Genomic DNA, 27,663 nt, shown 5'->3' with positions numbered 1-27,663 from the left:
TTTTTCATATTTTTTTATTTATAAACAATTTAGTGTAAAAAACGGCCTTTTTCCTTTTTTTTCAGATCAATGGAAACCAAAAAAATCCATTTTTTACCGTGTTTTAGGTGCACAACTACCAAGTAATGTTATGTATATGATAATTGATAGAAAATTTTAATAAATATGTATAATTTATTAAATAAAAAAATTAAAAGTTAATAAGGAATAATTAACCATACTTTTGCATAATTATTTATTACTAATAATTGCATTTTTATTCACTTTTTTTAAACCAATTTGAAAATGTAGCTCATGCTCTTTCATTTGACACCTCTAATGGTTGTACGAAATAATGACGGAACTCTTCAACAAATGTATGTTGCAGCGTTGCAGGGAGAAAAAATACCAGAAGATTGGAATTATGCATACATTAGCTCGATTTACAAAAAAGGAGACCAAACGTTGTGCAAAAATTACAGAGGTATAAGTATAACCAGTGCAATGGGGAGGTTGTATGGCCGAGTATTAAAGAAAAGGGTGGAATTACAAATTCAGGACATGGAAGAACAAAGCAGTTTTCGCGCCGGTAGATCTTGCGCAGATAACATATTCGTGATGCAACAAGTAATAGAGAAAAGAAGAGCAAGGAATCTATCTACTCACCTAACATTTATTGATCTGGAAAAAGCCTACGCCACGGTATCTTTAAAGATACTCTTTGAAATTTTGACCATGGTAGGCATAAGTGAAGCATATGTGCGAGCAATTCAAAATATGTATCAAAACTCGAAAAGCTGTATTAAACAGGGAAAATTTTTGTCGAAACCGTTCCCTGTTACCAAAGGTTTAAAGCAAGGGTGCTGCTTATAGCCAACACTATTTAAAATATACATCCAGAAAGCTCTGGAGCAATGGAGGAAAACAGTTGCTGGGATGGGAATAATGATTGAAGAAAACTGCTTAACAACTTTGTTTTTGTTGATGAACAAGTAATTCTTGCCAACGATAAACATGATATGGATTTTATGCTAAGAAAGTTACAGATCGAATATGAAAAATGGGGCCTATGTATGAACATGGAGAAAACGGAATATTTGAGAATAGGAGAGGAAACCGAAGATCCGGAATTAGAGTTAAGAAGTATAAGAAAATGTAAGGAATATAGATATTTAGGAAGCATAATATCAGAAAAAGGAACTACAAAAAGAGACATACAGCATAGGATACAGTTATTGCAAAATACATTTTTTTGAAATTTGGACTTTTTTCGCAATTATATTAACAATAAATGAGTATATTAAACTTTGTAATACGCCATTTTAAAGCTTTTCCCATTCTCTGGAAGATGTTTGTACTAAGAAAACGACAAATTTTCCTGTTTTCCATTAATTTGAAAAAAAAAGGAAAAAGGCGGTTTTTTGACACTAAATTGTTTATAAATAAAAACGGCCGCCAGATCCTACGCAGGAAATAGTTATAATTTGTTCTTATATGTATTACCTGTCGAAAAAACGCTTCAGTACACTGGCTGTTGCAGTGTCATGGAAAAAACTTTATTACCCTAGACTATAAGTGAAATAACGTTATTTCACGTTGCGTTGATTCCCGTCTTTCATTTTTATTTTTTTTTTATTACATATGTTCTATTTATCAAGGAGTGCTACGCCACGTTCCAATGGATGCCAGATTTATATAGGATACCAACGGAGTGTGTTGAGGCGCGCTTTTGAGAGAAAAGTTCTCTCAAAATTTGTAGTTTATGATCTTTAAGCTAATACCTAACCCTCTATTTATGGCCCCTGTGAAGCGACGTGTTATTTCCCGTTAATTGTCGGTAAAACGACACAGTTCAAAGAAAATCAGAAGCTCAAACAAGACCCTTCCAACTCGGCAATGGAGGGTACGGTCAATTCCGTGGTAATTTTGTGGTCTAACGACGTTGTGTTTTAATTTTTATCATTGTGTTGATTAACCAACCTACTAATAGTCCACAGTACATCGTCCTTTTTGGAAGATGATTACAGAGGTCTTAAAAATGGTCTTAGCTGCTCGTTTGAGCGAGTCTACCAATTTCTTAAAAATTTTAGAGTGCAGGTTGGACGCGTTTCCGCGTCCCGCGTCAATAACATATTTACGTTGTCGACTTATCACGTCAGAAATGCGGCTGTAAATTGGTCGGCCAAGAGGTCAACAATATTTATTGATTAAATATAAGTAGGTATTTACTTTAAATTGACAATAAGAGTTTTGTAATAACAAAACTACCGCGCTAGAGTGACATCTTGCGGGTGTCGGACTCGACGATTTTGTGAAGTATTACAAAACTCTTAATTTTCAATTTACAGTACTTATATTTAATTAATAAAGATTGTTGATCTCTTATCCGACAAATTTACAGCCGTGTTTGGTTAGTCCGGCAACGTAAATATGTTAATGACGCGGGACGCGTAAACGCGTCCAACCTGCACTCTGAAATTTTTCAGAAAGTGGTTGGTAGACTCGCTCAAAGGAAGCAGTTAAAACCATTTTTGAGACTTTTGTAATCATCTTCCAAAAAGGACAATGTAAGTCCTGTGGACTATAATATTTTTAACGCTAACACTGGCGGTATACCTTGATATTATTGGAGACATGATGGTCCGACCGATTTTATAGCAAAGTAAATATTTATTAGTGTTACAGTGTGGGATGCCAACTGTGCTCTCTTTCCTTTTCACTATTATATATTTTCTCTTTGCCGACGGTTAAATTGATAAATTGGTGAAGCGCGCCTCAACACACTCCGTTGGTTCGGACCTTAACATTTTGATTTGATTTTATTTGATTAGACTAAAAAGGTAGAAATAAAAGCGGTGCGGGCCACGGCCACGCCAATCACATCTCGTATTGGCCAATCCGCATGCAGCACGCGGCACGTCGCCCGCCACCCAAAACACACGAAAAGCATCACACGCAGGCAACGGCTCCGGAAAGGAAAACAATCCGGCACTCTTGGCATTTCGAATCACATCTCTGAATAGAAACTATACTACCATCCAAGACTACACAAACAGAGATGTTCATTCCCTGATCCATACCACTTACCATTGTCACGTCATCTATCTTTGAGATACTTCTCACAAATATGTTGACACTGACAATTGCCGGACCATCTAGTGATTTAGAAACAAAAACGGCTTAGTTAGTGAACTTCATCACCGGAGCCATCGATCGAATTTTCGTCGATCGATGCAATGGCAATGAGGCACCTGCACCCGCAACGACTTGCGTCGGCACCTGCTTTTGCTGTGCCCTAGGCCCTAGGCCGCGGCCGTAGCCAACTCGGAAATTCAGCATTCAGCAATCAAACCCTATCCTACAAGCTAGACGGGGTCAGCTATTGGATGATATTTCCCCTTAACCTTGCTCTCAAGCTATTTCCTTGTGACATCTAATGCAATTTACTTACTTATTTGGTGTTTTGGTTTATTAAACAAATTTTGTTTTAAAAAAATGAATAACCATTTTCAATTTCGTTGCAACACGAAACTACAACCGCATCATATTCTAGTTCAATCCGAGAGTACAGCAAGCACCTCTACCGATTTCGAAACTTATTAGTCTCTTATCAGGAGGCACATATGCTGCTCTCTCTGACCCAACCAGGACAAAACCCGGCCTACAGTTACTAATTGCAACGAACGAAATGGTAGGGATGCTTTAGCTGCAACTGCTAGCAAAAGACTAAGTTTTCAATCTAATAGCACATAAAATAACACTAAAATATTACTCTACATCCCACCAGATTGAAAACAATGGGAACCTTCTCTGGTTACACCTCCGAGGCTTCTAAAATTTAATGTCTTGTTGTTTTTGTTTTTGTTACTTGGTAAAAAAATTCTTCTAATAATTTTATTTTATCTGACTCATTCATATTGACATTTCAGACATACATTATGCATTTTAAGTGGTAGGCAGGGTATGGTTCAAAAATTTGTTAATTTTCGAATTTTTTAAATTATTTTAATAACAGTAAATAACTTCAAGAATACTGTCTGTAAATTTCAGATTGATCGGAGCAAAATTATGGGCAATACAGCATGTTAAATATCTCTCTGACTCATTTGGCAGCAGCTTCGCGCTTGAGCGTAGTGAGAAACGTTCAACATCTGTTGTCCTCCTCTTGTGTAAAGCACTTTGCAATTCAAAAAGATATTCCGGTGTGAATCACTTTACGATTTGACAGACAAAACAGAAGTTGAAGATAAAAGCTGTCAAAACTTTAAACTCGTTTTCCTCAAAACTGCTTTTTTCAAAGGCGGTATACATTGTAACTCAAAAACTACTTGACCGATCCATCTGAAAGTTTGCATAGATTTTCTTTAAATATTCGTGAGATAAAACTGTCGAGATATTATTTGTTGCATGTTTATGTTTTGTTTAACCATAATAAAATATTATGTTGATTTTTACCCATTTTCAAAAAGTATTTCGTTATTTTGACTTCTGAATGATACCAAAAATCGTTAAAACTAAAAAAAGTAGACAGCGTTACCTCTCTAAACTCAGGCCAATAAAATCTTTTTGAATGTTTTGTTTCACATAATCTAACAAGGAGTTCTGATGTCCACCGAAAAATCCAGTTTTTTGGAGGTGCCAAAAAATTGACCACCGTTGGCTTATTTTTTAATATTTTGCTTTGAATTTTTTTTAATATTCCTTGAATTGTACAGAATATTATTTTACAAATAAAATAATTCTGATAGTTTACAAAAAATCCACAAAAATGTTCTTTAAATGTTGATTTAAAACGATATCCCCCCTCTTAAAATAAATGACTTTAAAAAAATTATATTGCCACTAGTTATGAGTTGCGTTCCTGGGACGACTTTATTGGAAGATAGTTCATTGAGTTACAGGAAATCAAATTTAACTTAGGCATATCCATCAGAAAAATCATAGCATGTGATTGCTTTTTAAAAAGCAACAGTAAGATTCTCGTGTTAGTAATCCCATACTGAATCATGAAGAAAAAACCAGGAATAAAACTTCATAAATAAATGTAAGACCCAATACTTACCACGTCAAAATTTTTTCCCTGGTTTTTTCCTCGTCATTTACCTACTACGGGATCTCTAAAACGAGAATTTTACTGTCATCATTGCATGTGGTTGTCTTTTTCAAGACCAATCACATGCTATGATTTTTCTGACGGATTTCTTAAGTTGCAGTTGATTTCATGTAATCGAATGAACTATCCTTCAATAAAGTCGTCCCAGGAACGGAACTCATAAATATTGGTAAATAATATCATTTTTAAAGGCATCTACTTTAAAATATAAATATACCATATGTGTGAATTGTCAATTTGAATGAATCAGATAAAATTAAATTATTAGAGGAATTGTTTTAACAAGTAATCAAAACAAAGTTTGTTTAATTTATTAATGTTTTGTACTTTGATAACGATTTCCAAAGTGGAAGTCGAAACGTCAAATAAGTTTAATCTCAAACTTAAATTGTGGCTTTATTTCCAAATAAAATAGTAAATTCCTCTTAACATATACAACAGTTCTTTCCTCTTTCATTGATCTATAAGTTTTGTTACCAAAAGAGTATCACTAATTTAAACGTTTTTTTATTCTAACCCCTAAAAGGACATTAGTTTTTCCAGATCGGTCTATAAAAAGCCTTAACCATTCTAAAATTGGCGCTCTGCAGCTAGATCCAAACCCAAATAGCACACATTTATTTAACATTGTTTTTGTTTTAAATATCGATAGAAAAACATAATTTTCGAATTATTTCAGTATAACCTTTATACATTATATTTCTAAACTAGGTGTTTTTGATTTAAAAAGTAAAGCCAGAAACGACTTCCAAATGCGTTCATGAAGATTAAAAACAACGTAAAGAATCTGAGCAAGACTAGTCCGCGACTTTCTAATGCGTTTCTGCCTTTAGAGAAGATTTTATCTGTAACATCTTAGTCTTATAATCCCTGATGTGGTTATTACACTATATTAATAATTATTCATTTATAAATTTTCCGAACGTTTTCGGAATGACAATTCCATCTTCAGAGTTGCTTCCCTAGAATAAGTATAACCACTGAAATTAAAGCAAACGTAAAAGTTAAATTTTAAGTAAGGTTCAAGCAAATGTATTTCCTTAAACAGCATCGCAACTTTTGAATCTCTCCCAGCTTCATGTTTAATCATTATTATCAGTGGCGTTGCAGCCCTTTATGAGCCAAAGCCTTCTTCAGAACAATCCTCCATTCGCCCCTGTCACTGGCAACTTTTCTCCATGCTCTCATTCCAATAGATTTTAAATAAGTTTCTATGTTGTCTTGGTACCTAAGTCTCGGTCTTCCTCTTGCTCTTTGTCCTATCGGCCTTCGTCAGTCAAAAACTTTTCTGACATGGCATCTTTCTCTGGCCTGGGTACTCACTTTGTCCTGTTTATTTTTATAACTACCTATTAGCAAAAATTTTAACCACACATTTTAAAATTATTTTAGAGTATACATATTAAGAAAATATTGGATTGTATAAAAGAAACTCCTGGTAAGGCGCCCTCAAACAAAATATATCCAGGATCATTTCTATGTAAACACCCTAGGATATCTGTGTAAGTACTCTTATTTCATTTGGTAATAGTAGTTGATACTCCCTAGTTCCTTAAACGAACCTATGACCTGCCACCGCACAACCATGAGCTGCCGCAGCAAGTAGCTTTTAGAAATATCCCCTAATTTTTCTCCAGACCCCTTTCTATTTAAGAAATAGTATTCATCCTACTAGAACTCTTCTTCCACCCCATTTCTAATTGTTACATATTTATTAAAAACTTTTCCTGTCAAAAAACAAAACAAAACATTAGATTTTATAGGTTACATTGGCGATATTTACCTGTGACTAAAATATATCTACTTTCTATAAAATAGATATGGTGCACCAAAAAATAAGCAAATTTATTGTTTACTGACTTGATATCTGACACATTTAAAATATAGCATTTATATTATTAAAAAGGAAAAAATGTTTATTTTTACTGAAACTTGAAAATAACAACTGTCAGTTACGTCACTTGTCAAATATCATTCCAAAAATATTTATGTCTCAATTAATTTTTATGTGGTTAAATCACAATTTTGATTTAACAATCATTTTTATAATGATGGAAGCAAATATCTTTCTGATCCAATCAAAAGTTTACTTGTTATATTTTTATTTTAAAATTAAAAAAAATTTATTTATATTTATCAAAAAAAAAATTACTTTAATCCTTGAATCTAAATTTTTAATTAAAATAGTCACTATACCTTAAACTTTGAAAATATTCATCTGTCACAATATTACTTCACCATCGGAAAGTTTTGACAGATCACTCATACGTCACCATACGTCACTCGACGGATGACTGGAAAATTCCACTGGTATGGTGGATATGTAGGTATTATACCCTAACAAACAGGAAAATACTAATTTACCTCTAGTTTTCTAATCCAGGAAACTTAGGTTTAATCCATTACCATGTAACCATAACCAATATTATTATAACCAGCTATAAAGGTTTCATAATAGCTCACCGGCTTCATAAAGGACTAAATACGCCATACCATAAGTTTACAAAGCGTATAAACCAAAAATTCACTAACCAACAGAACTGCTACACTATTAAACGATCAAACCATTAATTATCTTCACCAAAAGAACTTTAATATATCCCAAATTTAACTTGGAAATTCTTTTGTGGAACAAAAATATGCCGGTTAGAATCTAACTTTTTGACATGTTTATCGGTCAAAAACTATTTTGAGACCCCCGCGTTCTTTGCAATACAATCTAAATCTTCCCATCGATGTCGAACTAAACTTCGGGTTTTCGTTCGTCGCAGCCAATCACGACTCACGATTTTTACTTGACATTTGAATAGGCCAATGACTGCTTTCTGGTTCTGTCATAATTCTAGTATATTCTGGTGTCAGAAGTGGGAACCAGCGGAAATATAAATATATTAATTTATATAGTTTTTACAATACTTTTCTAAGTAAATCCAAATATTTTTGTCAGTTCTTTATAGAAATTCAAGTCAAATAAAAATTTCTAAACCGCCCCTGAACTGTTTCACAATATTAAATAAGCTGTTATATTCTTAGAAGAAATGCGTGTTTTGAAAATCCAAGTAATTTTCCAAGCCTTCTTCTTGTAGCTAAAACTGCGTATTTGTCATAATTCTAGTATATTCTGGCCCCACGTTGGGCGCCAGAATATACTAGAATTATGACAAATACGCAGTTTTAGCTACAAGAAGAAGGCTTGGAAAAATACTTGGATTTTCAAAACACGCATTTCTTCTAAGAATATAACAGCTTATTTAATATTGTGAAACAGTTCAGGGGCGGTTTAGAAATTTTTATTCGACTTGAATTTCTATAAAGAACTGACAAAAATATTTGGATTTACTTAGAAAAGTATTGTAAAAACTATATAAATTAATATATTTATATTTCCGCTGGTTTTATAAATGTTATAACTTGAGCACGAATACGCATGAGGCAAGCCGAGGCCGCACGGAATGCCTCGAGTCGGGAAAAATGTATGAAGACACGCATCCCGCATGAGGCTTGCCACAAGGCCACAACAGTGATCCTTTATTGGTCCTGAGGCAGCGAATATGTCGAACGGACAATTATTTTTATAATAATAGCTAGGGTTACGAGGATTCCATAGTATTTCCATATTTCTGTATTTATCAATAAGTTCTAAACACAACTCTTGGCTCCATTCCATTTTTTATAGGTAGATTTATAAATTTGTCTTTAATTTTTAAGTGTATAACTTTCCAAAAGAAAGTATAGTCCGTCTAGAAAGTATCCGGAATTTTATATTTTTCCTAATTTTAACAGATTTCCTTTTTGTAACATTTTAAGACAAAAGTAATGCATCAAGTAGGTTGTGCCGATAGTAGGTCATGGACAAAATCGCATGACAACACCATCTGTCAAATATTGTTGTTTGTAAACAGACTTAAGATTTGTGAAATAATGTCGCAAATAGAAAAAAGAAAAGTGGTGGAATATTTGTATAGAAAGGGTGTCCGAAACGTTAAAAAATTAGTGCAATTGACTGAACTCGGAAAAAGTGCAATGTATGAGACAATAAAGGGGATAAAAAATGGCATAGATATGAGACATAGACCAGTTTCGGGTAGACCGCGTAAGATTCGCGGAAGCAATTTAAATGCTTTAGTGGCTTTAGGACAACAAAATCCTCGCCTAGGGTTTCGAAAATTAGTGAACAGATTTGGAAATCAACGAAGAATAAAAGTGTGCCCAGAAACTGTCCGCATTTTACTGAAAAAGCAAGGCTACTGTTGTTTCCAGCTTGGTGCAAATCATCTAAACGTCCTATCAAGAGAAAATGTTACCGTTCAAATTTCCCACTAAAATAATGGTTTGGGAAGCAATATCTCAGCGTGGTGCTACACCTCTCTGTATAGTTAATGGTACTGTTGATAGTGCGAAATATTGTGACATCCTAAATGGTTTTCTTCTTGAAACGGCTCATGTTTTATATCCAGAGGGGTGGCGTTTTCAGCAAGATAATGCAAAATGCCATACTTCTGCTTATACTCAAACTTGGATGCAAGAATACGAATTGGCAACAATTCCGTGGCCAGCAGCATCTCATGATCTTAGTCCCATTGAAAACATATGGGGACTGATGAAGATTGAAGTGGAACGAGCAGCGCCACGAGATAAAGAAGGTTTGATTCGGTCAGTTTTACAGGCCTGGAACACCATTACCGAAAATTATGGCCTTGACCTAGTTTCGGGTGTACCTGGACGTTTAGTTAAGTGTTTAGATTTAAATGGAGGTTGTATAAGTAAATGAGATGAATTATTATTTGTTAAAATTTTATATTTCAAGTGATAGAAATAAATACCGTAAAATTATAATTCTGCTTTCTTTTTTCCGGATACTTTCTAGACGGACTATATATTTCAAGATAAGAAATAAAATTCAACAAAATCCAAATCTTTTAACACCCTTTTGTATTATTATATTATATAGCTACATTCCTTGCTTGTACGGTCTGTTTAAAAATGTATAAATATGAATCGAAACGCAACGCCCTGTTTAAAAATACTTAATAAATAAACCGTCCACACTGAGGCATGAATCCCTTTGATGGACCGACAACAAATGGATCGCTCCGAAGCGTGCGGCGAAAGATTTGAGCATATTTGCCGCGCCTCGGATGACGTCCTTACTGACTGCCTCGTACGGTCTCGGCTTGCCTCATGCACGTTCTTGCTCAAGTGAGTACCCAGCTACCTTAACCCGCGAGTAGTCGCGCCGTTAGATAGAATCTCGAATTTTATCCTTTTTCGCGATAACTTGATGAAAAATTTTGCAATTTTGAAAAAATTTCGTAAGTGTCTCGAAGAAGGGTGTAGTAATGCGTAGGTATTTTTTTCTTCTTCTTTTTGTGGAATTGATGGCTTTGAGGAGAGCCAATTAGCTTTAATAATTATTGTTAGAAATAATATGGAAAATAGCTTATATATCAGCGATTCATAAAAAGGGCAATAAACTAAAATGTAGCAATTATCGCGGAATATCAGTAACAAATACAATAAGCAGGGTATATACAAAAATTTTAAGAGAACTGATTGAACAAGAATACTCAGGATACGAAGAAGAAGGACAATGCGGGTTTAGAGCTGGAAGGTCCTGTACGGATAATGTATTTTCGTTAAAACAAATCATCGAAAAAAATTAGAACGGAATAGGCCATGCACCTAGTTTTTATAGATTTGCAAAAAGCATATGACAACATACCGATACCGAAACTATGGGAAGTACTGCAAAACTCCAACATTAACTTTACTCTCATAAAAGCTGTCCAAAATAATACAGTGACATGAAATCTGCAGTAAAATTAGGAAACAAAATAACAGATTTGTTTAAGTCAACAAAGGTCTACGACAAGGATGCGAGTCTGTTTAAGATTTATGTCGCCAAAACCCTTACAATATGGAAACGAAAATGCAGTGGAATGGGCATCCAAATCGACGACAACACCTGCATGTACACCCTTCAGTTTGCAGACGATCAGATAATATGTGCAACCGATAAAGAAGATTTGAAATATATGACTCGCAAATTGAAGGAAGAATACGAAAAATGGGGATTGCAGATGAATGTAGAAAAAACACAATATTTATGCCTAGGTGAGGATTCAACTGATATGATATTGGACAATAATCAGAAAATAACTAGCTGTGATAAATATAAGTATTTGGGCATTAATTTCAACAAGGAAGGTACTGACGATGCAGAAATTAAGAGCAGAATAAATAAAGCAAGAACGATAATTAAATCATTGAACGGAATTTTGTGGAGTACCGAGATAGGGAAACAAAGAAAAATGCGAATATACAACACCATGATTAAGAGCACATTGGTATACGGATCCGAAACATGGAGAATAAAGGAACACCAAAAACGAAAAATAGAAGCTACTGAGATGGACGCCCTAAGAAGAGCAAGTAAAACATCGAGATTGGACCGGGTTAGAAATGAGGAAATAAAGCGAAAAATGAATTTACAGGAAACGGTTGTAGAATGCATTGAGAAGAAACAATTCACGTGGTACGGACATGTTCAGAGAATGGGGGAGGAAAGACTGCCAAAGAAAATTATGAAATGGATACCTACAGAAAACAGGAAAAGAGGAAGGCCAAGAACGACATGGATACAAGGAGTAAGACGATCAATGAGTGTACGAGGATTAGAAGATGAAAACTGCAATGATAGAAGATATTGGCAACAAGGCATCGGACAACGTCGGAGGACGTTTTGAACCCGAATTTATATATACATATATAGAAATAATATTTCTAACAGCACGTAAATAAAAATACTATAAAATAAAAAATTGTTGTAAATTCGTATTTAAATTCGTATTGTGAGATGAAATCTAACACGCGACTGTTCACGTTACAGAAGTGTGCGCGACTACTCCCGGGTTAATGAATTTTACAACGTCAGGTTCTCTAAAATTTCTATACAACTCAAAGTTGTAACGCCTGCGCCACAAGCCTTGTTCTTTTACCCCTCCATATATTCTTCTTAGGATTTTTCGCTCAAAACGTTTCAGCAGTTCTTGGTCATTCTGTGTAAGTGACCAAGTTTCTGAACCATATGTTAGCACCGGCCTTATTAGTGTTTTGGAGACAGTCAATTTAATTTTTCTAGGTATTTTTGAGGCCATCTTCTTAAGCCATAGTAATACTTATTACCGAGCACTATTCTTCTTTTAATTTCTTCACTGACATTGTTATCTTTAGTTAGCAGCGAGCCTAAGTATATGAAGGTGTTGACACCTTCCAGTTCCTCTTCTTCTTGCAGTACCGTCTCCTATCGGAGGTTGGCTACCATCACAGCAATCTTAACTTTGTTGACTGCAGCTCTGAACAACTGTATTGAACTGCACCCACACCACTCCCTTAAATTTCGCAACCAGGAAATCCTCCTACGTCCCACATTTCTCTTTCCCGAGATTTTTCCTTGTATTGTGAGTCTTAACAGAGAGTACTTTTCTCCTCTCATTATGTGGCCTAGATACTCCAGTTTTTTCGCTTGTATGGTTTTTATGACTTCGCATTCCTTCCCCATCTTCAGCAAAACATCTTGATTTGTTACTCTTTCTGTCCATGGTATTTTCCACATTCTCCTGTAACACCACATCTCGAATGCCTCAATGTTTTTGATGTTTATCTTTTTAAGTGTCCAAGCTTCCATGCCGTACAGCAGAACGGAGAAAACAAAGCATCTTAACATTCTCGTTCTTAAGTTTATATTTATGTCCCGGCTGCATAGGAACTTTTTCATTTTGACAAACGATTTTCTCGCTATTTCAATTCGCCTCTTGATTTCTCTTGTCTGGTCATTAGTATCAGTGAAGCAAACCCCTAAATATTTGTAGGACGTAACTCTTTCAACTGGCTGATTATTTATGGTTAAATTCACATTGGTGTATAGCTTCTTTGTTACAATCATGAATTTAGTCTTTTTGATGTTCAGTTTTAGACCATACTTATTGGTCTGAGTGTTTATGTTTTCCATCAAATACTGTAAATTTGCTAGGTTATCTGTTACTATTAGCGTGTCATCAGCGTATCGTATATTGTTAATGAACTCTCCGTTAATGTTCATACCAATGTTTTACTCTAAGAGCGCTTCCTGACATTGTTTCGCTATATATATTGAATAGTAGTGGAGAAAGCACACAACCCTGACGCACACCTCGACGAATCTCAATATACAGTGCGCTGGAATAAGTGTTATCCCTATTCCCCTTATTAACTTATTTATTTTTAGTACATGAGCAAAACGTTCGGACAGGTCGATTTTTAAAATAATCATAGTATATTATAGCATCAATGTTTCGAACTTTACGCGATCCCTCTTCAGGTGACAGGCACAACTTTGATTTTTTTGAATGGGAAAGTAGATCGTGTGATACCTCATTTAAAAGCTTTTTAAATACTGATTACAAAAATATATAACACTTTAATCCTCTTTAAGAGCGCAGGCGCAAAATTTCCTTCGAATTATTTTTAAACGCTTTTATTTGTAAAAAGTATTTGTAAAAAATTTAAACGCAAAATAAAAGATTACATTACTACCGAGGGCTGAAATTCCGTTAGAATAAACAAAAAGTTTCTTTTGAATGATTTGTTTGAAATTAAAAATCAGACTAAATTTTCCCTTTTTTTACCCCTGTCTCTTATTAAAATAATCATTATAGTAGTTTTCAGGGACTTTAGACCCTCGGATAATACTGTAATATTTCATTTTGCGTTTAAATTTTTCAAAAATACGTATTAGTTTTCTCAGGATTCGAAAAAAATGAATACATTGAAAAATAATTCGATCGAAATTTTGCGCCTACGCTTTCAAAAAGGATTAAAGTATTATACATTTTTATAATCAGCATTTCAAAAGGTTTTAAATGTGGTGTCACATGATGTATTTCCCATTTAAAAAAAATCAAAGTTGTGCCTATCACCTGAAGAGGGATCGCGTAAAGTTCGAAACAGTGATGCTATAATATACTATGATTATATTAAAAATCGACCTGTCCGAGCGTTTTGCTTATGTGCTAAAAATAATTAAGTTATTAAGTACCGGACTGTATTTGCAGCAGCATTGTGGCCCTCTGACATCTTGACATGCAAGAAGACCCATTTATTTCACCATACTCATGATTGATGTGACTGAGAGTATAAGACGTGAAGAAAGAGCCACATGGCAAACTGAATGTGAGGCAACTGTGGATGTAGCACAGTAAACCACGTCACTCATACCAGACCTGAAGACGTGGCTCTAATGTTCAGCGGCGTTTGTATTATTTCCTGGTGCAGGTGCTCACGGGCCATGAGTGTTTCTGCTCATACTTCCGCAAGAAAGCGGCTACATACTAAGCTGTGTCACATACTTACAAGGCAAAATTGGAAATTAGGAATGGAGATGGGCGGGACATATTGTAAGAAATAAATACGACAAGTGGACAAAAAACGCTTGAGTGGAGATTACGGGCAGACAAGCGAAGCCAGGGAAGACTGCTCTGGTTGATGATGATGAAGTGTCACATACACTGTTGGAATATGCAAGGTGAAGTGTAAATAGATTAGAATTCGAAAGAAGCAATATTATTCGTTTTGATGCTGTAAGTAATATGATTGTGTGAGATGTGTGACACAGACGCTCCAGTCCAAGGTGACTGAAGAAAGACAGCTGTAGTCAAAAAGTTAATGAAAGGTGGGGGTTAATGAAAGGACAGCGTTAGATACAAAGGTTTCATAAATAAGTGAAGAGCTAGAAAAGAGATGAATATACCTTAGATCGCACACATCAGACTTAGACCAAAGCAATCGTTTTATGATAAGCCGTTATTACCGGCTTAACTTCAAGTGAGAATATGAAGACACGATCTGATTTAATTTCAGCAGTTTTATGGGCATGTAAAGTACTCACTACAACGAAGGCACTCTACTTAATTCCAATCCAATTCGCATAGAATTTTGAAATGATATAGTTTAACTCCATCTCATCTGAGGCCTCAGATGAGATGGAGCGACGACCTCAAAACGTATGCCGAATCCAGGTGGATGACCACAGCGCTGGATAAAACCATTGGAAATGAGAAGGGGAGGCCTATGTCCAAAGATGGATAGATTAAGGCTCGAAGATAAGATAGATAAATAGGTTAACTAAGTTGTCAAGCAAGTTACGTAATTTTTTACATGGTGAATTCAATTTTACTCAAATACAATAGTTCATCTATAATCATTATGGATTTTAGAGAAATAAAAGGCATATATCGAGCACTATAGTTTATTGAACCTGGCCCAAGTATACTACCGCTCTTAGAGCATCATGGGAGCATCATACAGTACAGTCATCACTGTACCTCCAACTTCAAGCAATTGTAATGATATGATGCCACTGCTGGCGATCGGGGCCGGTCGACCGTAGATGATTGAAGGAGTATCCGTGTTGACGCATCCCCTCTTCATACCCCAATAGACGAAACCGAAGGAGAAGTGGCACGGAGAGCGTATTTAAGACGAGGAGGAGAATCATAAGGAAACCCTGAAGAGGACAATATCCTAAACGAGGACACTCAATGTAAGCATTTCAACAAAGCATACCAAATCTTTTCATTGATGATCATAAGATCAGTTATTCCTGACGTGTTGAATTAGAAATAGCTCAATGACAGAGATGCACCGGTTTGAGGTGGTACTTTGCCTAGGTAGGCCCCGCAGTATTGACGTGGCGTTCCACCGGAACCGTTACCGCAGTGAGCAGTAGTAACGATGGACGGGTGACTGTGTCGCTGTTTAATGTTATTGCATTGAATTGAAATGCGATGTCTCCGAGTCTGAATGTATACATAGGTTGATTTCATGTAGCGAGATTGTTATTGTATATAATGTTGTGTTGTGAATTATATCGTTTTATTATTACTATTATGTTTTGATGACAGTAATATGTATAATGTTATTTTTCCTTTGCAGAAGATAGAATTATATTTTATTTTATTTATTTTGAACTCTATATAAATATCTTAAATATATTGGCTTTGTTTTTAACCTGTGTTTTACTGAGTCTGTCGTCCGGAAAGAGCTACCCGTTACACAATGTAGTAGCATTATTTAAATTTTACTTTGTTATTTGTTTAGTGTGTCTTATATGTTAGTTTTATCATTCATTTTAAGCAAATGTCTATGACATTCCGGGATATCTTCCTATCCGACGAAATTCCACTGATGATTCTGCGATAGCGAAAGTATACTTGGTCAGGATTTAATAAATTAGAGTGCTCGATATAATGCCTTTTATTTCTCTAAAATTCATATATTCGAGCACTCAACCATAACCAATATTATCAATATGTCCTCATGCTTTTTGGATTTACCAAATTTAACTTTATATCAATAGGTAGAGTTTTAATACCTTTTTATTTATTTAATTATAATTAATATATCTGGTCATTTTCATTCGTTCTCGAATTTTAATCTTCTGATCTCTCTTTTAGCAGTATTTAAGCGATTGTAGATTATAGAATCAACTATTCTAAATGGGAAATAAGCCCCAATTTAACTAAAAAAAATGATTTTTTTTATTAACATTTCGGCGTCCAAATCCGATGTCGTTTTCAAAATACAAAATATTAATAAAATAAACCAAAATGTTGTTGCTTGATAAAAAATTCTTCTTATAATTTTTTAATCTGACTCATTTATATCGGCAATGCAGAAATATATTATATAAAACTCATACAGAAGTAAAAACTTCAAGTTATATACTGGTATAAAATCGTTTATTAAAAACTTCATAAAATGTAATCCAAAAGGATTGCAAAACGTTTTCGTTCTAATTCAGAACATCTTCAGTGCATTCTGCTGAGTAATTGGAACTAGCACACTATTTAAAGTGGTAACCTCATAATATATGGTTTACATAGTATATTTTAAGAAAATATGGTGACTACAAGTCGATGTTAGTAGATTAAATTGAATGCATGCTCAAAGGGCAACATGTTTCCCTGCTCGAAAATACTAGGTTCTTGCCAGTTCAATGGGCACAGACCAACTAGGTCTCAACTCAGTTGGTGTGTGGTTTTTTGAGTTGGGGTTGATTTCATGTAATTGAATGAACTACGTTTCAGTAAAGTCGTCCCAGGAACGCAACTCATAAATATTGGCAATATCATTTTAATATTTTATATTTTGATAACGACATCCGATTTCGACGTCGAAACGTTAATAAAATAATTTTTTTTAGTTAAATTGTGGCTTATCTCCCATTTAGAATAGTTGATTGCAAAAATGCCACAAGGAAATAGCTTCAGAACAACATGCAGATTATAGAATCGCAATATGCAATTATTATCTTTGTTATGTGCCCATTAAAAAAGTTACAGCCCTTTGAAGTTACAGAATGAAAATCGATTTTTTCCTATATATCGAAAACTGTTAGAGATTTAATATTGAAAATGGACATGTGGTTTATTATGACAGAAACATATTAAAAAATATATAACAGTGATATTTGTGCATCTCATAAAAATTTTTTTGGGGTTTCGTTCACTTAAACCTCCCAAATGTTTATATACGTTCAAATAAAATTATTATTGTGGTACCATTAGTTAAACACAGTGTTATTAAAAGTTTTTTTACTCTTAGTACTTTTTCGATACGCCAATTTTTATCGAGATATTTTGCACATTTGTAAAATTCACCAATATTTTTAAATGGTTAAGAAATATTATAGACAGTTTAACTGGAAATAATATGAAAAGCATAAAAAAACTTATGAAAAAAGTATCAACAAGAGGCAAATAAGTTTTAAAAGCAATATGTTTCGCTAATGGTACCAAAATAATAATTTAATTGGAATGTACACAAACATTTGGGAGGGTTATGGGAACAAAAGCCCCATAAAATTTTTATTGCACAAATTTGTTATTGTCTTTTAAGATTTTCCTTCCACAAAAAAGCTACATGTCCCTTTTCAATATAAAATATCCAACAGTTTTCGATATATTGAAACAATAGATTATTAAAATATTTGATAACTTTTAAGGGCTGTAACTTTTTATGTGTACATTTGTACTAAGGTAAGTTAGGTTCAATCGAACTATTTTTGGCCCCAGAATATGTGATTTAATTTATGACTTACCTTTTTGTAACACCCTGTATAATCGTTAGAGGAAGCTTGTCAAATGTTATTAATTACAAAAATACCTTTTATTTATATTAACTAAAGGGGATAGCTATTCGTTTATCTAACCACCTACATAAATTATTCTATATTAATATAGCACTTTTGAAAGGGTGTAATAAATACTATTTTAAATCTTTGAAATAACAATATTAGGTTTGTTCCAACACGACCAAGAACCGTCAGATTACCGTTTCGTTACTAGATAATTAACGTTCTATGGGTTCCATGGGAACGAAATAATACGTTCCATGGTACTGCGCAGGACGGTGATCGTCGTGGACCGTCCAAAAGTTCATGTGGGAACAAAGCTATTATAAATTTACATTATGTGCTTCTTGGGAAAGTGATTTTTTAAACTACTGCGAAAGCCTTCCCAAAAAGTTTGCGTTATTAAAACAGCCTAATATATAAATAAGCATTAATAGCCAGTTTTATATAAATAACTTGAGAGCCAGTCTGATAAAATCAACGTCAAACTTCCCTAACTACCCTGATGGTAACAAAAGTTACAGCACAATGTAATGAGATAAATTTTAAAATTGTCAAAGGATTTTATCTTTTCATATGCTGGATTAATATTGATTTCGTATATAATCAAGAAAATTAGCGGATGATGGCAAAAGTTAAGTCGAAAGCCATTAATTATATAATAAAACTTAATTATATTTAGGTTACTATTATTATAAACTAACTCAATTCCTAGGTTTAACTGCGTTGGTATTTGTTGTGCCGAGATTTCGACAATCTTTGTGGTGTTATGCTCACATTTTAGTATTTTTCCGGTTTCAGTATGCTAAGTTTACGTTTATTATGAGAAAAACAACTATTTTGTTATTGTTGAGGCATCCCTCGCTTTTATGCTGTGAGTAGAGGACCAATTTGCCCCAACTGACCCAAAATTAGCTTTAGAAAGACTGCCAACAGGAATCATTTTAATATGGTATGTGTTGTGGCAAGCGTTATCATGAGGTTTTGTGATGATTTACGAAATATTGAAACTATTTATCCAACTGATCTATTTTGTTGAGATAACTAGTGTTTTTGGTCTCTAATGGAATTATTTCTGTGGGTTGTCAAAAGTCTTATACTGGTCGGCCAATAACAATCCAACCAATCAACGCAATATCCGTCCTCTTTGCTTCAGCTTTCTGCATACGACGTCTCTTTTCACAGTACTGAATCTGTACTAAAAAAAACAAAAATTAGCGCTTTTAATGTAAATGTACTAGCAGCAGACCAAGACCACGGATCAAAATTAAGTCCTAAATGAGATGACACCACAAAGGAGGTGAAAAGCTTGACACAGCATACATACTTCGTTTGAAGTAAAAAATGTGCTTTAAAAATGAGTTTTTGAATATAGATTACATAAATCTTTATGAAAAGTGTTTTGAAAAACAAGAAATGCATTTAAGATGAATAGATTTTGCCCTTTTTAGTTTTTTTCTGCGCATTCTCGATGTTTTATTACTTTCCCTATTTGATAAGTAGAAATTTGTCCTATCGATCACCGATCGCCAAGCGGTCTCGTCACCTTAAGAAAAAGAAGAACGCGAATGTTATCATTTGGGTGCCATTTTTAGTATTGGTTTTCGCAGTTTTACCAAGTCTGTCTATTTACTTATTCCAATACCAACATTAGTTTGTTTTTGCTTTCATTTTGCCTTTTTAACCTATTAATATTTTTAAGAAGCTTGTATTTATGCTTTCTATATTCTGGATAGCATATAGTTACCATTTCCATAATATCCAATTTCTTGAATTATTCTCTAGATTTCTTAGACCCATTTTTCTATATTCTGGATAGCGTTTAGTTTCCATTTCCATAATATCCAATTTCTTAAAACATTTTTGTATGTTTAAAACATGTAACACATGGACTAGTAGTTTTTGAACCATCACACAGATACTTTTATTCTAAGTGTGATTCTACTATTCTAATATCCGTAAAGTCCGTGTTTATGTAATTCTAAAAATCAAATTGAACTTTTTATTGTATCCAGATATGCTCGAGTAGAAACAAACATTAAATTCAGTATCATATACCTTCCCTTTTATTTTAAAAAGGGTGTGTATTTCAATTTTTATTTCCCTATGCGGTACGTTGACGAGTATATCTAAAAATTGCTCACGTATACAGTTCGTAATCCTCTTTTACTGTGCCAATTGAATCGCAGTTTTATGACGCAGCATTTATAAAATGTACAAATATTTTTTTCGAAAAAGAGCAACACCACGCAATATAATCATTAGGCTGGTTTTATTCTACCTCCATTCCCATCACGGTTTTAAAGAAATAGAGAATTTCTCCAATTTACGTTAATGTGGCAACTGTATAAAATATTTGGTATTTTATAATAAGCAATCTTGAACAGAATGCAAAAAATACCAACATAAGAGTTTTTTTTCTAAAAGTCATTATCATCAACGGTGTTATAGTAGAGCGTCGATCTAACTACGTTAATTTCGCCAATCAGCCCTATTAGACCAGGGCGCATCTGTAAAAATATTAGTACATTTGGATGTTGAGAGGTGACTTATATTTTTTTGCAGAAATTGCTTGAAAATAACTCATATAATAATATTTGATTTATCCTCCCACTCAAAAATGTCCGGAACATTGTTTAAATAATCAAAATGTCAAAAAATGAAGGAAAAATTCAATTTTTTTCTTGGTTTTTGATTATAACTTTAAAAGTATTCTTTTTCGGGAAAAGTTGCACGAACATAAAAGTTGCGTAATTAAATTTCCTATAATACAGGATTAAATATATTTTTAAAAATTGTCACCCTTGTTGCAAAATAGCAATAATTTCAAAAAAACCATAAAAAAAACAAGTATTCGCATTTTACGTTTTTCAACCATTTCAGCTAGATTTAGGACCTTCAAATTTCACCCAGAAAAACTTTATGATAAAACAATACTGTAAATTGTATTAAGATCGGTTTAATAAATTTTGCAAAATAAATTTTGCAATCCAGGTTTCGCAAAAAAATTCATTTTTTCAAAATGTTGCAGCACTGAAAATGAAGCAGACAGCAAATTGAATTTTTTTACATATAAAAGAATACTGTACCTTTCATTTACAATTACAAAATTAAAATCGGTTAACTACCACGGCGTCAGGAATTTTTTTAAATAAATATTAATTTTTGGTGCGACGCCCAGGACAGCAGATACGTTCGCTCTGATTGGGCATTTCAATGACCTTTGATAATGATTGATAAATTTTAATTTGTAGTACACTTCGAAATAAATAAATAAATTTGTTTATTGCAAAATAAAAATACATACTCTGTTCTTTGAAATAACACTTTTTTTAGCAAAAACTTTCTTTGTTCATAAAATAAAAGTGTATTATTTTTAAACATATGCAATTGTTTAAACAATTTTTCACAAACAATAATTAAATTAGTTTGATTTTTGTGTCAATTAAATATGAACATACAACAAAATATAGAGTAAGAAAATAATACATTAGATAAAGATTGCTGCCGAACACCGCTGTCCTGCGCGTAGCACCAAAAACTAATGTTTATTTAAAAAAATTCCTGACACCGTGGTAGTTAACCGATTTTAATTTTGCAAATTGAAAATTAAAGGTACAGTATTCTTCTATTTGTAAAAAAAATTAACTTGCTATCTGCTTTATTTTCAGTGCTGCAACATTTTTAAAAAATGATTTTTTTTGCGAAAGCTGGATTGCAAAATCTATTGGACCGATCCTAACTAAATTTACACTATTATTTTATTATATTATAAAGTTTTTCTGGGTGAAATATGAAGGTCCGAGGCGTAGCAGAAATTGTTGAAAAACGTAAAATGCGAATACTTTTTTTTGTGTTTTTTTTTCGCAATTATTGCTATTTTGCTACAAGGGTAAAAATTTTTAAAAAAATTGAACCAATCTTTAATTATGCAACTTTTCTCGGAAGTAAATACTTTTAAAGTTATAATCAAAAAACGAAGAAAAAAATCGAATTTTTCCTTCATTTTTTGACATTTTGATTATTTAAACAATGTTCCGGAACTTTTTGAGTGGGAGGATAACTCCCGCTCAATTATTATTATATGGGTTAATTCCAAGCAATTTCTGCAAAAAAATTAGAGTCATCTCTCAACGTCCATCTCAAAACAGATCCGCCCTGGACTATATGAATTGCCAACCATAGCCAGTGTGCTGCACCTATGTTTCTAGCATCATCGTCTACCCTACACTATCCTTGCATCTAAGTTTGGTCTACCTCTTCGTTTACTTCCCACCGACTTTGATATTATGATTCATCTAGGGGAGTTCTTCTGCTGTGATCTTATCTGATATCCTGCTTATTTCAGTCTTCTCTTTTTATGATATACGACATACTTACTTACTAACAGATATCTGTTTGTATTAATTTGTTGTATATCTCATAATTGTACCTCCTGCTCCAAATTCCGTTTTCACAAAGTCCATCGAATATTCTTTTAAAGGTTCTTCGTTCAAATATGAATAAAAGGTTTTCATTTGTCTTGGAGATAGTCCATATGTCAGCACTGACAGTATAAGATTGTTGTTTTCTGGTTTAGCGAATGTCAATATCAGGAGTATTCATTCAAATATGAACAAGAAGTTTTCATCTGTCCTGGAGATGGTCCATGTTTTTGATCCATATGTTAGCATTGGCAGTATAAGGGTTTTGTATATTGTTATTTTTGTTTTTTGGCTTCTTCTTAAAGTTTCTACTTTACATGTGTATACGAAGCCTAAAATAATAACATTTTTTTGTGAGCATAATTCTTTGTTTGATTTCTTCCGTTATATAGTATTATAAAACAATTTAAGTATGTATATGATTTCATTTTATAGTTGAGTACATGAGTACATTTCATACAAAGATTTATGCAATATTAGAGTATGCAAGAGAAATTAACATGAGGCCTTTTGAACTTAATTTGAAAAATATATGCATAGATAGTCCAGGTTGTGGTTCTGCAAAATACCTGGGGATACATTCTGATAAAAGTCTGCGTGGTAAAGTTCACATTAAAAGTAAGAGAGAAGAACTCAACATAAAATTTAGAAAGATGAACTGTATGCTTGGAAGAAATTCTAAATTATCTATTGATAATAGCCTAAGACCAGTATGGCCATATATGGCATACAGCTGTAAGAATGTGCCAGTGAAAATAACATTGAAATAATATTCAGAGGTTTCAGAATAAGGTACTAAGCACTAGATTGATGCTGGATGATATGTAAAAAACAGCTGAATTCACTGAGATCTGCAGATCAAATAATTGCCAAATATGTCAGCAGCCATGAACAACGTCCATTTAACAATTGAATGTAGAGGTCATCCATCTCCTCGAAAACACATCTTCTTCTTGCACGGCACTACAGCTCAAATTGGGCCTTAGCCTCCTTTTTTTTTTGCCTCAACCCTTGTTTGTCTGTGGCTGCTCTTTTCCATACACGGACTCCTAAAAGGGCTTGTGCGTCGCTGTTTACTGTGTCTTCCCAGCGCTTTCTTGGCTTTCCAACCGGTCTCTTTCCCTGCATTCTAGCATTCAGTGCTCTTTTTGGTAGCCTATCCTCTCCCATTCTTATCACATGTCCGGCCCATTGCAATCTTTTATTCTAATGAAGTCTTGACAGGGGTGTTTCCTAATAAAGTTGATAAAGCTCGTTGTTGTATCGGCTTCTGAAGATTCCGTTTTCCCTCACAGGTCCTAGTATTCTCCTCAGTACTTTCCTTTCGAATGTGTCGAGTTTGTTTTTGGATGTTTCTTTCAGGACCGATGCTTCACTGCCATAGCATGTGCTATTGGTCGAATTAAGGTTTTATAGATTCTCATCTTTGTATTTCGCTGGAAATTTTTAGACCGAAATATATGGGAGAGGGCAAAATAAGCTCTGTTTGCCTGTGTTATTCTCTTTCGTATTTCTCCATCTTTTGATCCGTCGGCATATAGTTCTACTCTCAGGTATGTAAATTTTCCAACGGTTTCAATATCATTTGCAAGTATAATGTTTTGTGGGACTATATTTCTTCTCGTCTGTATCATTATTTTTGTTTTTTCTGTGTTAATTTCCAGACCTAGCCTTTTTGTTTACGTTTTTAACTCTACGTATGTTTCCTGTGCTCCTATTGATGTTCTACTGATACACATATATATGGTCGACAACGCATTGTAAGTATAGAAATAAAAGCTCAAGAGGACAAAACCCTTCGAGTTAGTGAACTGAAAATGGGTGGGGTAAAAGATGTGAGAGCATAAATACATAATATGTGAAACAGAAATATTACTGTAAGTAATAATAAACTATATTTCTTAAAGTGACAACTGTAACAATTTAAGTTAACAGAACTGCTCATTCACCAAAAAAAAAGGAGTGGAATAACTTTGTCATGTGAACGATTACTTTTTTAAACGTCTTTCTATCTGTAGTAACCATTATTATAATGTGTCTGGAATAACCCAATAATTCATCAATCTAAGCCTCATTTCGTTTCTTTTAACATGTTTGCCTTGGATTTTGTAACTTTTATCGAAGAAACTGTATTATTATACTTTTATGAAAATAACCTGTAAGAATCGTTATTTATCTTTCATATTATTTTTCTAAGAAAAACTTTTTACGAAATATTGCTAGTTATATCTCTTTAAGTTTTTTGAGCGTCTAAAATATATAGCTTTTACTTAAAATATAACTTCTCTATTATTTCCCTTCCTTTCACCCTCATGTGATCACAAAATACCCGCTGTTTTGAACCATTATCTTTGTATTGCATTGTTCCAAATATACCAGACCAACAGACTTTCACCCGTTTAGTACTCGCCCCTATTATTTCGCCTAGAAAATTTCAGTTTATACAGCGACACCCTTACAATTCATTTCACGAGAAATTTATTGTTCGAAATAAGACAGAATCGCATACACATTTTAGTAATTCGTTAGTAAACTTTTCCTCGGTCTCCAGTTCTTCCTGCTATACACTTTTAAGAGGAAAGGAACATTTTGACGCCTGTCAAAATTTTCAATGTATTTTAAATGTAATCATTTTTTTCGATCCCTGAGAAAACTAAAAAGTATTTTTGAAAAATTTAAACTCAGAATGAAAGATTACTTTATTACCGAGGGCCGAAAGTCCCTTAGAATGAATAAAAAGTTTCTTTTGAATGAGATATTTGAAATTAAAAATTACACTACATTTTCTCTTAGTTTTTCACCCCTGTAATTTATTAAAATAAACATTATAGAAGTTTTCAGGGACTTTCGGCCCTCGGTAAGAACGTAATCTTTCATTATGCGTTTAAATTTTTCAAAAATACTTATTAGTTTTCTCAGGATTCGAAAAAAATGAATCCCCATTTGAATAGCATTGCAGCCGAAAATACGTACCCATCCCCTTAAGTTTGTTATACAAACAAAGGACACACCTTATGGAAAATATAATGTCACTCAAATGAAAAAAATACACAAATAGACTCGTGTCGAAATTACATTCATGTCAGATTATTGCGGTAACTCTGAATCTGGATTAATAACGGCGTAAATTGATATAATTAAATCTGAAATCAAATTTATAAATATTACGTCAGGTATTCAGGCAGAGGCTTACTCTTATCTTATACATAATAAGTAGGTATAATTTGGTCAATCTTACAAAACTATATAGTTCATCTAATCGGCTTAGTATCTAATCGGCTTAGTATAGCTCCCGCTGGGTTGCTGTTCTCTATAGCCACTAGCTAGACTAATAGTAACTATGAATGGCAGTTTTATAAACTACAAAAATATGATTTCGATCAATTTCAGTTGCAATTTTAGCCGATATTAATCAAAATTCGGAGTCGACGATAAGAAATGATTGTAATTTAGAGACGCGTCTATTCATGTAAATTTTATTGCATTTGAGTGACATATTCTCCATAAGATGTGTGAGGTGTCCTTTATATGCTGTTTATATTATGCTGTGTGCTGGAAGTCTATAGGATTCAGTGTTGGTGGGAGTTTTCCCCGGTTTAGGGATCATGATTGTGCTGGCTATTTTCTAAGAGATAGAAAAATAATCTAGCTGAAGACTTGCATTGATGATTTTGGTTAGCAACAAGAATATGGATTCGGGGAGCTGTTTGAGGCATCTTCTGTGTTGAAATATCGACATACTTCAATTATTGTAATATTTGTGTAACAGTTATTCTCTCATCTAAACAAGAGAACAATCTGCTATAAACAAGAGAATAAGAAAAACTAATGAAGAAGTACTAAGAAGGGTCAACAATGATAGAGAACTTCTAAAGACTATTAAACATCGAAAAATGTCTTATCTGGACATAATATTATAGTGAGGGGAAATCGCTATAAAATATTACAACTGATCTTTAAAGGAAAAATAGATGGCAGTAGAGGTGTAGGAAGAAAACAAAGGTGTTCTTGGTTAAAAAACATTCGTGAATGGACTCAGATATCAAATGTAGGACAATTGTTCCATATTGCCGAAGATCGAGAAGCCTTAGCAATAGTGATCGCCAACGTCGGATAATTCTGATATGGCACGTGAAGAAGAAGAAGAATTTGTTCAATTAATATTTTGCATCTGGATTTCCTTTGGTAGAATTCTCTTAGCCTGCTGGAAATTAAGCAAATATTTTTTCTTTTTGGGCACCTTACCTTGACAGTTTAGACTTACGGTGTTTGACTTTTGGGCAGTTGACAGACTTGAGATCTGTACTGCCGCAGTTGGGGCAGATGGTTTGCTGATCTGACATTCTGTGATGTCGTTACTATTTTGGCAGCATCTACTGCAATATTTAGTGGCTCGTTTGGGTATATTTTGCGAATGAGGGGCTTCACATCGCTTAATCTGGCCTAAATTTTGATGCCATTGACAAAGACATTAGTGTATTGCTCCTCAGAACTAAGAAATACTGGTAAGATTGCTGTCATTACGGACGACAATGCGATGAACTGAAGAGAATTGGTTTAAGAGGACGAAATGGTATTGGAACAAAATGGAAAGAGATACATAGAACTAATGAAAATCGAAGGAAAACGAGGTCCTGGTAGACCAAAACATACCCTAGCTAAAAATCACTTGCGACTCGATGTAATTAAAAACATAGACACTTTTGAAAAAACCGAAGATAGATATGAATTTATAATGGTTATAGCAAACTTTCATTAGTGGAGTTGACACTAGAAGAAGAAGAAGTGGAAGATGAAGTAAATAAAGCAAACAGAGCCGCAGGTTGCTTGAATGAAACATATAAAAATCGGTGTATCTAAAATATATACACCGTTATTAGGCGTCAACGCCCTTCGGTAGGGATCTATGGAGGAGTATCACCAAGCCGCAAGCCCTTATCCCTTGCCGTACCGCTCCTTCATAGGCCGATCAGACG

General features: G+C 33.8%; 1 protein-coding gene across 6 annotated transcripts in view; it reads right to left on the bottom strand.

Annotated features, from left to right (window-relative positions):
* Window positions 1–27,663, bottom strand: part of LOC114339556 (glutamate-gated chloride channel) — a 485,597-nt gene that overhangs the window by 223,772 nt on the left and 234,162 nt on the right. For 2 of the 6 annotated variants that reach the window (XM_050641475.1, XM_050641476.1), the window contains one exon: window positions 3,067–3,134. The exons of 3 other annotated variants lie outside the window; for them this stretch is intronic. In XM_050641475.1, coding sequence (XP_050497432.1) covers window positions 3,067–3,134 — 68 coding nt within the window. Of the gene's footprint in view, window positions 1–3,066; window positions 3,135–27,663 lie in introns of those variants that run through there. One more of the 6 variants, XM_050641477.1, reaches the window with a different exon arrangement.

Source organism: Diabrotica virgifera, chromosome 10 (assembly GCF_917563875.1).
Source record: "Diabrotica virgifera virgifera chromosome 10, PGI_DIABVI_V3a".
Classification (NCBI taxonomy): domain Eukaryota; kingdom Metazoa; phylum Arthropoda; class Insecta; order Coleoptera; family Chrysomelidae; genus Diabrotica; species Diabrotica virgifera.
Note: the sequence above shows the minus strand (reverse complement) of the source record. Positions and strands in the feature narration are given on the sequence as shown.